Consider the following 12,567-nt stretch of genomic DNA (forward strand, 5'->3'; position numbering starts at 1 on the left):
TTCAACTTCACATTCTTTTCATTAAAGGCCTGTGACAAAGGTGCATCTATTGTAGCGCCCGTCTCAAGCTTACACATCTATCGGGTCTCCATTTGACTTTGTATTGTCTAGGAGCAAGTCCACCCACACCTCCACTTCCATGAATTGCTGGGAGTTGCCTCGCTCTGCCTCAGTCAGAATTCTCCTCCTGTTTTACGACGTGAAGGTCCCATTTTAGAGTTGAATCTTCATCTTCACATTTCACCTTCACTTCTTCGCTATTCACCATCACTTCTTCCCTCTTCACCATCACCTCTTCATATTTCACCTCGATACCTTTAAAAGTGTCCAAGCTGGGATTTTCTTCCGGTTCTTGTTTCATGATGGGCTTATTGTGGCACTTTGACTTTCACAAGCTGATTTCAGACTCCACTCCTTGTGGATCTTCTGATGCTTCTGTGTTCTCTGGTGTACTTGAAGATTTTATGAATGTGCAAACACCTTGCTGCAGAGTGCACCTGAAGAGTTTCTCTCCCGTGTGAGTTCTCTGGTGTACTTTAAGATGTGGTGACTGTGAAAACGCCTTCCCGCACAGAGTGCACTTGAAGGGTTTCTCTCCCGTGTGTGTTCTCTCGTGTACTTGAAGATTTGATGACTGTGCAAACATCATCCCACACAAAATGCACCTGAAGGGTTTCTCTCCTGTGTGTATTCTCTGGTGTTTTTTAAGAACAGATGACAGTGAAAATGCCTTCCCACACACAGTGCACTGGAATGGTTTCTCTCCTGTGTGTGTTCTCTGGTGTTTTTTAAGAACAGTTGACTGTGAAAATGCCTTCCCACACACACTGCACTTGAAGGGTTTCTCTCCCGTGTGTGTTCTCTGGTGTACTACAAGAGTAGATGAATGTGCAAACGCCTTCCCACACATCGTGCACATGAAGGGTTTCACTCCTGTGTGTGTTCTCTGGTGTGTTACAAGAGCAGATGAATGTGCAAACGCCTTCCCACACACACTGCACCTGAAGGGTTTCTCTCCCGTGTGTGTTCTCTGGTGTATTACAAGAGCAGATGAACGTGGAAACGCCTTCCAACACACACTGCACTTGAAGGGTTTCTCTCCCGTGTGAGTTCTCTGGTGTACTTTAAGATGTGGTGACTGTGAAAACGCCTTCCCGCACAGAGTGCACTTGAAGGGTTTCTCTCCCGTGTGTGTTCTCTCGTGTACTTGAAGATATGATGACTGTGCAAATATCATCCCACACAAAATGCACCTGAAGGGTTTCTCTCCTGTGTGTATTCTCTGGTGTTTTTTAAGAACAGATGACAGTGAAAATGCCTTCCCACACACAGTGCACTTGAATGGTTTCTCTCCTGTGTGTGTTCTCTGGTGTTTTTTAAGAACAGTTGACTGTGAAAATGCCTTCCCACACACACTGCACTTGAAGGGTTTCTCTCCCGTGTGTGTTCTCTGGTGTTTTACAAGAGTAGATGAATGTGCAAACGCCTTCCCACACATCGTGCACCTGAAGGGTTTCACTCCCGTGTGTGTTCTCTGGTGTATTACAAGAGCAGATGAACGTGGAAACGCCTTCCCACACACACTGCACTTGAAGGGTTTCTCTCCCGTGTGTGCTCTCTGGTGTATTACAAGAGCAGATGAACGTGGAAACGCCTTCCCACACACACTGCACTTGAAGGGTTTCTCTCCCGTGTGTGTTCTCTGGTGTTCTACAAGAGAAGATGAATGTGAAAACGCCTTCCCAACCACAGTGCACTTGAAGGGTTTCTCTCCCGTGTGTGTTCTCTGGTGTTTTTGCAGATTTGATGAATGTGCAAATGCCTTCCCCCACACAGTGCACTTGAAGGGTTTCTCTCCTGTGTGTGTTCTCTGGAGGGTCTGAAGAACTGATGGCCATGCAAATGCCTTCCCAGACACAGTGCACTTAAAGGGTTTCTCTCCTGTGTGTGTTCTCTGGTGTACTTGAAGATGTGGGGACTGTGAAAATGCCTTTCCACACACAGTGCACTTGAAGGGTTTCACTCCCGTGTGTGTTCTCTGGTGTGTTACAAGAGCAGATGAACGTGCAAACGCCTTCCCACACACACTGCACTTGAAGGGTTTCTCTCCTGTGTGTGTTCTCTGGTGTTCTTTAAGAATAGATGACCGTGAAAATGCCTTCCCACACACAGTGCACTTGAAGGGTTTCTCTCCCGTGTGTGTTCTCTGGTGTATTTTAAGAGCAAATGACCGAGCAAATGCCTTGTTACACACACTGCACTTGAAGGGTTTCTCTCCCGTGTGTGTTCTCTGGTGTCTTTGCAGATTTGATGAACGTGCAAACGCCTTCCCGCACATCATGCACTTGAAGGGTTTCTCTCCTGTGTGAGTTCTCTGGTGCCGTGTCAAATTTCTAGTCCGATCCGTGCTGTATGCACGCTGGTCGCATTGTTGACTTGTCATACCGAGCTGCTATGCTGACAGCATTTGCTCCATCAGACCAATTCTGCGGAGGAAGCGTCAGAGGAAGCGTCAGCTGCAGACAGAAAAAAATAATATCCACACCATCTACACGTTAGTATCGATGCACAGAGGAAAGCATATATACACAGTAACACGTGACTTACACGTCTATACTTATTCATATATTCATGATATAGTGGAAAAGTGTCCCAAATTCATCACACGGGCTGTTATGGCACACAATGAGAGGGCAAATGATTATTAACATGCCGGGAAGCCCTCGTATCTTCAAAATGAATGTTCACCCAAAACTCCGAGCACACAATTTCAGCTGTCTGGCTGCAAAAGTAATATTTATGAAAGCTAAATTCAGCTGACATAGGAGAGGGTGTTGAAAACAATACTATTTGTGTTATGCAGAAATTCATAAATTAATGTTCAATCGCAACTTAGAGGTATGAATCCAGGCTCAGATGTCCTTAAATGCTGGGATGATCAGTTCCGACTTCAGCTGCATGTGCGTGCTGTGTTAACTTCCTGTTTCCATTCTTATGAAGAGTTCCAGAGGAAAACAAAAGTAAACTATTGTTACGCTATAACCTCCGTGTTCAACAGAGTTAATAGACTTTACTGCAAACACAAACTTGACACTGTCACTGAGTAAACAGGCGGTGGCGTGTCTAGAATCACGCCTGGCCACCTTCATCTGCTTGGCATGAATGCTTCCTCACTCCACCAAGTAATTAATTGAGGATCAACGAACATAGCCGAGGCTAACTGGAGTTTGCGTGTCTCTCTCCGTGGTGAGATGCTAACTACCTCACTAGGTATACAGGAAGTCGTGGGTTCGATCCCGACCCTGACGCCTGCTGTATAAATTTCGATTTAAAGCTTTCGTGACTGCAATGATTCATCTTCTTTGGTTCTTTCGGGCTCCCACCTATCTCCGGTTGTAGCCAACGTATTCATGGAAAAATTTGAAACTGACGCCATCCAGACTGCCACTCTACGCCCGACCTTATGGAAGAGGTACGTTGATGACACCTTTGTCATCTGGCCACATGGCCAGCCTGCTCTAGACCAATTCCGCGACCACATCAATTCCATACACCCAGCCATCAGATTTACCATGGAGGTCGAAAAAGATGGCAAACTACCGTTTTTGGATGTCTTAATTAAAAGGAGACATGATGGTTCAATGAGCCACTCTGTCTACAGGAAAGCTACCCATACAGATGCTTACTTGAAACCGGATTCCCACCACCATCCATCCCAGAAGAACTCCCTCATCAAGACTCTATACCATAGAGCCCAATGCATTTCCGACCAGGAACACATTACCAGTGAACTCAAGCACGTACACCAGGCTCTCAGGGCTAATGGCTACTCCGACTACACAATCCGCAAAGCCATCACTCCAGTCATGAAGAAGGATCCTCTTGTGGAGCCACTCAAAACCATCACCTTACCCTACATGGCAGGGGTCACTAAAAAGATCTCCAAAATCCTGAATAAACACAAGATCCAGGTCCGATTCAACACAGTACATAAAATCCGTGATTTAGTTCCATCTGTAAAAAATGCTGTTCCAGACATACAGTACCCGGGCGTTTACAAACTAAAGTGCCTCTGTGGTAGTAGCTACATTGGAGAAACCAAAAGACATATCTCGGACCGCATCCGCGAACATAAAGCAGACTTGAAACATGGTAGGACGAACTCCTCTGCCGTGGCAGATCACTTTTATAATTCAGTGGGCTCACATGACATTGACTTCTCCAAGACGGAGGTTCTTTGCAAACCAACCGGCTACCATGAGAGATTCGTTCATGAGGCCATTCACATATACAAGCACAGAGACAATTTCAACCGAGAAGATGGATTCTGGCTTAGTAACCACTGGAAAGATGTTTTAAATCATTTCTGTTCTTAATTAATTGTATTTTTACGATGACCTTCAGACCGCAGCTCTTTCGCCAGCATTGCCTCTTAATACCTCTCACACCACGGTTAATGGTATGGTTTTACAACATGGAGTATACTAGGGCCTCGCAGCTGTCTCTCTCCCCCTCCTCTGTTCCGACCATGGACGAACTCGTCCGTCTGAACGGGGCCCGTAGCTATCCGTGGTGCTAAAGTTGAGGGTAAAAATCCACCCATTTTTTCGCCATATAGCATTGTGATATATAATGACTTATTGTTGGTAGCTTAGCTGATTGGAGAATATAGAGTTTATTGATAACATTAAGGTAATTTATATTTTAGTTTTTATTGGTTCACTATATAGTACTGTGAATAGCTCAGATGTGTAGGCCTTGACTTCAACATAGTCATTTCTGTGACCAGTCACTAGCTAATCACTCAGTTATTTCAATGCTAAATTCGCCTAGTTATTTCAATGCTAAATTCTCCTGTTTGATTTGTACTAAGTGCCTCGGTGAATGTGTATGGTCTGACTTTAACGTAGCTATTTCTGTGAGCAGTTACAAGCTAATCACTCAGCTATTTCAATGCTAAATTCTATGCTAATTCCATTGTCAAGGGGTGCCTCTGCGGATGTGTATGCTTTAACTTAGCTATTTCAATGCTAAATTCTATGCTAATTCCATTGTCAAGGGGTGCTTCTGCGGATGTGTATGCTTTAACTTTTAACATAACTATTTCTGTGACCAGTCACAAGCTAATCATTCAGCCATTTCAATGCTAAATTATATGCTAATTCCTTTGTCAAGGCGCTTTGTTCCTCTCACACAGCTTAAAGGCCGTGATCTGAACGTGGCTCTTTCACTCCAGCGCTGTCCTACCAGACAGTCTCGTCCCTTCACCTGATGAAGGCCGCTTGTGTTGTGGCCGAAACGTCGTGAGAATATTATTGTGTTATTTTATTTTATCAATTTATTATTTTATTCTCATTCTACTTGACTTTACCGAAAGAACTAAAGAAGATGAATCATTGCAGTCACGAAAGCTTTAAATCGAAATTTATTGTTACGCTATAACCTCCGTGTTCAACAGAGTTAATAGACGTTACTGCAAACACAAACTGTACACTGTCACTGGGTAAACAGGCGGTGGCGTGTCTAGAATCACGCCTGGCCACCTTCATCTGCTTGGCATGAATGCTTCCTCACTCCACCAAGTAATTAATCGAGGATCAACGAACATAGCTGAGGCTAACTGGAGTTTGCGTGTCTCTCTTCGTGGTGAGATGTTAACTACCTCACCTGGTATACAGGAAGTCGTGGGTTCGATCCCGACCCTGACGCCTGCTGTATATTTGGAGTTTGCGCGTCTCTCCGCTGAGCGTCTTTGACCGATAGACATTGACACACGTATTCTTGTTTCTTTCGGTAAAGTTACGTAGATAGAAAATAACAATAACTGATAATACAATTACATTAAATAAAGACTGCTTGTGTTCAAAGCATGAGTTTTTTTGCTTTATTTACAATTTATTTATTTATTTATTTTCATTATGTTATTTTTATTAAATTTTCTATCTACGTGATTTTACCGAAAGAACCAAGAATATTAATTCCTGCAGTCACCAAAGTTTTAAGTCAAAACATTCACACACGTTGACAAAGCCTCACCTTGTGTTGTTGTGGGCAAGACGCTTCTGATAACAAGAGCGGTATAGCAGCTCAAGCGGGCTTGGCCTGGTGAAAAAAAATGAAAATAAAAACTGCGTGAATATTTACAATAAAACAAAGTTACAAAGTGGTGAGCCGGGTGAAGACAAATTAAACTTAAGCGAGATAATTAAAGTAAACGCAATCAGGCGAGGGCAGGAGGCAAGGCCCCGCGTGGCTAGGCCCCGCGTTGTAAAGTTCCAACCTGGACATCGATTCCCATGCTCGCTGCTACTCAACTGACATCCCTGAGAGAGAGAGGCTCTACCTTGGTAAACAACAACAACAACAACCACCACCACCACAACGACCACCACCACCACAACGATGAGAATTTCTCACCTCAGATTTCAGTGCAAGCGCGCACACGGCAGCTTCCTGTTACCTCGCGACAGCAGGAAGTAGTATGACGTCACTTCCCTCCCAAGAGCTGCTCTCCAACTGAAGAAATTATGTTAATGAGGCCGGCCCATAAATGGAGGGATGGGGCCGTGGGCGCTGACGGCTTTAAGGGATACATTATGTTAATGAGCCGCCAGTCACTGGGCGTGATGAGTACTAGGTGCCTCGGTGAATGTATATGCTCTGACTTTAACATAGCTATTTCTGTGACCAGTTACAAGCTAATCACTCAGCTATTTCAATGCTAAATTTTATGCTTATTCCTTTGTCAAGGGGTACCTCTGCGGATGTGTATACTTTAACTTAGCTATTTCAATGAGCCATTTCAATGCTAAATTATATGCTAATTCCTTTGTCAAGGCGCTTGGTCTTTTTCTTCTCACACAGCTTAAAAGTCGTGATCTAAGCGTGGCTTCTTCCACTCCAGCGCTGTCCTCCAGACAGTCTCGTCCCTTCACCTGATTAAGGCCGCTTGTGTTGTGGCCGAAACGTCGTGATTTTTTGTTATTTTTTTATTTTATTTTCACCTATGTGACTTTACCCAATAGAACCAAAGAGTATGGATCCTAGCAGTCACGAAAGCTTTAAATCTAGAATTTACCCAATAGAACCAAAGAGTACTGGGCGTATCTTTGCCCAAATAAGGATTGCCACTGGAACGATATCGGCAGTGACCCAGGCGGAGGTGACGTTATGCTCAAGAGCGCGGTGGACGGGGTTGGGGTGAACACCTTGGTGACATGACGTCACTAGCGAGGTACACCTCCCCCTGGCGTGTCACGCCGATGAGGTAATGCAGAGTGGTGATGTCACAGAGTTGGAGTTTAAGTTGATTTAGATTCATTTTCCATTGCTCCCTCCCTTGGGTGCGTGAGCTCAGCAACAACGTGGACATTATTGTGCATACACTGTGTGTGTGTACACTGTGTGTATGTGTACACTGTGTGTGTACACTGTGTGTGTGTACACTGTGTGTGTACACTGTGTCACTGTGTGTGTCACTGTGTGTGTACACTGTGTGTGTACAGTGTGTGTATGTACACTGTGTGTACGTATATACATTGTGTGTGTACACTGTGTGTGTACACTGTATCACTGTGTATACACTGCGTGTGTATACACTGTGTGTACACTGTGTGTGTGTACACTGTGTGTATACAATGTGGGTCACTGTGTGTCGCTGTGTGTATCACTGTGTCACTGTGTGTGTGTCACTGTGCCTGGCACAAGCGTCGTGGTGACGTCACCGCCACTTAGTGGCGAATGGCGGTTGTTATGTCACTGTCACTGTGTGTATGTCACTGTGTCACTGTGTGTACACTGTGTGTGTACACTGTGTCACTGTGTGTCACTGTGTGTGCACACTGTGTGTCACTGTCACTGTGTGTGTACACTGTGTGTGTGTACACTATGTGTGTGTGTACACTGTGTATACACTGTGTGTCACTGTGTGTGTACAGTGTGTGTACACTATGTGTATACACTGTGTCACTGTGTGTCGCTGTGTGTGTCACTGTGTCACTGTGTGTGTGTGTCACTGTGCCTGGCACAAGCGTCGTGGTGACGTCACCGCCACTTAGTGGCGAATGGCGGTTGTTGTGTCACTGTGTCACTGTGTGTCACTGAGTAAACTGTGTGTCACTGAGTAAACTGTGTGTGTGTGTACACACAGTGTACACACACACACAGTGTACACACACACAGTTTACACTGTGTCACTGTGTGTACACTGTGACACAGTGTGTACACTGCGTGTGCACAGTGTCACTGTGTCACTGTGTGCCACTGTGTGTACACTGTGTACACTGTGTGTATACACTGTGTATGTACCATGTTTGTGTCCACATTGAACCAAACCCCCGGCAAGGCCATCTACTTAATGATGAGAGAAAATTCACACGAAATGTCCTTTTCAATGAAGTCTTCCAGATGTAAATTGATACAAGCTTTTAATGAGGAAATAAAATCATCTAATTCAAAACACAACACAATTCAAAGATGTTTCATTTTAAAACTTCAAAACGGAGCATGGGGTACTTGCGTGAATGCGTCCTTCGTGTGCAAATGTTGTGACTTTCCTGGCCTGAAGGCCGTCAATGTGTTGGACCCTTATTGGTATACAGCGTCTCAACAACAGCAGTGGGGTTTGCTTCAACCGATGGTTATGAACATCCAGACGTCAATCAGCAAGGAGCATTTCTAGTCCCAGTTAGACAAAATCTACGTCAACACGTAAGACAAAACTACAATTCGTGTTGTAGAGAATGTACCTCCTCCTATACGTGTAACTTTTAAGTGGATGCCTTGTAACTGATGAATGATCCGAGTGTGCCACCTATTTCAAAGACAATGAGTTGCTCCAGATGCTTCGTGGAACAAAAAAATACCTTTTGACCTGTATCACAAGAACAACGGGTCTCACCTGAGTTCTCTGTACAGGTTACTTTCAAACAGACACACTTTGTCCTAACATCACTTATTCAATGTTTGACCCTTACAGATCAAATGTTACAAGTATGCACAAAACCAGACAAGTATACATTCTAAATGATTGACAGGCATATTAACAAAATTGGATTACTGCAGTGAAATATACTGCATCACGTTACATCGTATCAACAAGAAGCTTTTAAAAAAATGCACAGTCTGCTTCACAGTGTATGTAAAACATACTATTGTGTCATTCAAAACGAGTAGGCCATTGCATGCTGGCGTCTGAGTGAAAATGTAGCAAATTCTAAACATTACCTACAAACTACACAACTAAGATGACACATCAATCATCGCCCCCTACTGACAGGCTCTTGTCCACATGCAGGCCGGTGCAGGGCCACCACCTTGTGCCACACAGGGGCAGCTGCTACTTGGGGATGCTCTTCGAGTGTTTCAGACGAGGTACGACACAAAACTCCGAGTTGCTGAGGCGGTTAAGCAAGCACCGTGTAAAAGCAATTATTATAACATAGTGAATGCTTGGGAGCTTATTGGCTCTTGCTCCTGGTTAGAGATCTACCCAACCCACGGGCCCACAAAGTGTTCAACTTCACATTGTCATTAAAGGCCTGTGACAAAGGTGCATCTATTGTAGCGACATCGTCTCTGGCTTACACATCTACCGGGTCTCCACTTGACTTTGGATTGTCTCGGAGGAAGTCCACCCACACCTCCACTTCCACAAACTGCTGGGAGTTGCCTCGCTCTGCCTCACAGTCAGAATTCTCCTCCTGCTTCACGTTGCCTCCATCGATGTGAAGGTCCCATTTTGGAGTTGAATCTTCATCTTCACATTTCACCTTCACTTCTTCCCTCTTCACCATCACTTCTTCCCTCTTCACCATCACCTCTTCATATTTCACCTCGAAACCTTTAAAAGTGTCCAAGCTGGGATTTTCGTCCGGTTCTTGTTTCTTGAGGGATGGGCTTATTGTGGCACTTTGACTTTCACAAGCTGATTTCAGATTCCACTCCTTGCAGATCTTCTGATGCTTCCGTGTTCTCTGGTGTACTTGAAGATTTTATGAATGTGCAAATGCCTTCCCGCAGAGTGCACCTGAAGGGTTTCTCTCCTGTGTGTGTTCTCTGGTGTACTTTAAGATGTGATGACTGTGCAAACATCATCCCACACAGAGTGTACCTCAAGGGTTTCTCTCCTGTCTGTGTTCTCTGGTGTACTTGAAGATTTGATTAATGTGCAAATGCTTTCCCGCACACACTGCACTTGAAGGGTTTCTCTCCCGTGTGTTCTCTGGTGTTTTTTAAGAGCAGATGACCGTGAAAATGTCTTCCCACAAACACTGCACTTGAAGGGTTTCTCTCCTGTGTGTTCTCTGGTGTTTTTTAAGAGTAGATGAATCTGAAAATGTCTTCCCACACACTGCACCTGAAGGGTTTCTCTCCTGTGTGTGTTCTCTGGTGTTTTTTAAAAGCAGATGAATCAGAAAATGTCTTCCCACACACACTGCACAAGGGTTTCTCTCCCGTGTGTTCTCTGGTGTGTTTTAAGAACAGATGACCGTGAAAATGTCTTCCCACAAACACTGCACTTCAAGGGTTTCTCTCCCGTGTGTGTTCTCTGGTGTTTTTTAAGAGTAGATGAATCTGAAAATGTCTTCCCACACACACTGCACCTGAAGGTTTTCTCTCCCGTGTGTGTTCTCTGGTGTGTTTTAAGAGCAGATGACCATGAAAATGCCTTCACACACACACTGCACTTGAAGGGTTTCTCTCCCGTGTGTGTTCTCTGGTGTGTTTTAAGAGCAAATGAATCTGAAAATGTCTTCACACACACACTGCACTTGAAGGGTTTCTCTCCCGTGTGTGTTCTCTGGTGTATTTTAAGAGCAGATGACCATGAAAATGTCTTCCCACACACACTGCACCTGAAGGGTTTCTCTCCCGTGTGTGTTCTCTGGTGTGTTTTAAGAGTAGATGAATCTGAAAATGTCTTCCCACACACACTGCACTTGAAGGGTTTCTCTCCCGTGTGTGTTCTCTGGTGTCTTTAAAGATGAGATATATCTGAAAATGCCTTTCCACACAAACTGCACTTGAAGGGTTTCTCTCCCATGTGTGTTCTCTGGTGTTTTAAGAGTAGATGAATCTGAAAATGTCTTCCCACACACACTGCACTTGAAGGGTTTCTCTCCCGTGTGTGTTCTCTGGTGTCTTTGAAGATGAGATGAATCTGAAAATGCCTTTCCACACACACTGCACTTGAAGGGTTTCTCTCCCATGTGTGTTCTCTGGTGTGTTTTAAGAGCAAATGAATCTGAAAATGTATTCCCACACACACTGCACTTGAAGGGTTTCTCTCCTGTGTGTGTTCTCTGGTGTCTTTGAAGATGAGATGAATCTGAAAATGCCTTCCCACACACACTGCACTTGAAGGGTTTCTCTCCCGTGTGTGTTCTCTGGTGTGTTTTAAGAGCAAATGAATCTGAAAATGCCTTCCCACACACACTGCACTTGAAGGGTTTCTCTCCCGTGTGTGTTCTCTGGTGTTTTTTAAGAGTAGATGAATCTGAAAATGCCGTCCCACACACACTGCACTTGAAGGGTTTCTCTCCCGTGTGTGTTCTCTGGTGTCTTTGAAGATGAGATGAATCTGAAAATGCCTTTCCACACACACTGCACTTGAAGGATTTCTCTCCCATGTGTGTTCTCTGGTGTGTTTTAAGAGCAAATGAATCTGAAAATGTCTTCCCACACACACTGCACTTGAAGGGTTTCTCTCCCGTGTGTGTTCTCTGGTGTCTTTGAAGATGAGATGAATCTGAAAATGCCTTTCCACACACACTGCACTTTAAGGGTTTCTCTCCCGTGTGTGTTCTCTGGTGTTTTTTAAGAGTAGATGAATCAGAAAATGCCTTCCCACACACACTTGAAGGGTTTCTCTCCCGTGTGTGTTCTCTGGTGAATTTTAAGAGCAGATGACTGTGAAAATGCCTTCCCACACACAGTGCACTTGAAGGGTTTCTCTCCCGTGTGTGTTCTCTGGTGTTTTTTAAGAGTCGATGAATCTGAAAATGCCTTCCCACACACAGTGCACTTGAAGGGTTTCTCTCCCGTGTGTGTTCTCTGGTTTTTTTTAAGAGCCGATGAATCTGAAAATGCCTTGTCACACACAGTGCACTTGAAGGGTTTCTCTCCTGTGCGAGTTCTCTGGTGCTGTGTCAAATTTCCAGTCCGATCCGTGCCGTATGCACGCTGGTCGCATTGTTGACTTGTCGTACCGAGCTGCTGTGCTGAGTGCATTTGCTCCATCAGACCAGGGTCAGCTGCAGACAGAAAATAAGAATATCCACACCATCTACACGTCAGTATCGAGCCATGGAGGAATGAATATAAACAGTCACACGTGACTTACACGTCTATATTCATTCATGTATTCATGACTAGCTGTACTACCCGGCTTCGCCCGGGACTTGGATCCCCACGTCCGGTCGCCTTTGTCTCCCCAGTGGCGATGTTCACACCACGACAGTTACTCGTTTTAGGCTGAGTCTACCTAGGGCAGACCCAGAAGCGGTTCAAATAATCATTACCGGTGGTGGCCGTGAGCGGGAATCGAACTCGGGTCGCCGGGTTCGT

The 12,567-nt window shown here is 44.8% G+C and overlaps 1 protein-coding gene across 1 annotated transcript; it reads right to left on the minus strand.

Moving 5' to 3' along the window:
• Positions 1-282: 282 nt before the first annotated feature.
• LOC142921797 (uncharacterized) lies at positions 283-6,465 on the minus strand. The gene is made up of 3 exons (XM_076063129.1): positions 6,418-6,465; positions 6,037-6,102; positions 283-2,486 (listed from the first exon to the last, which is right to left on the minus strand). Exon 3 carries the CDS (start codon positions 2,441-2,443, stop codon positions 389-391), a length of 2,055 nt encoding a protein of 684 aa, XP_075919244.1. The 5' UTR covers positions 2,444-2,486; positions 6,037-6,102; positions 6,418-6,465; the 3' UTR covers positions 283-388.
• Between the last annotated feature and the right edge of the window lie 6,102 nt (positions 6,466-12,567).

Source organism: Petromyzon marinus, unplaced genomic scaffold (assembly GCF_048934315.1).
Source record: "Petromyzon marinus isolate PM22_M1 ecotype Great Lakes invasive population unplaced genomic scaffold, UKy_Petmar_22M1.pri1.0 PM_G_Scaffold_9, whole genome shotgun sequence".
Lineage (NCBI taxonomy): Eukaryota > Metazoa > Chordata > Hyperoartia > Petromyzontiformes > Petromyzontidae > Petromyzon > Petromyzon marinus.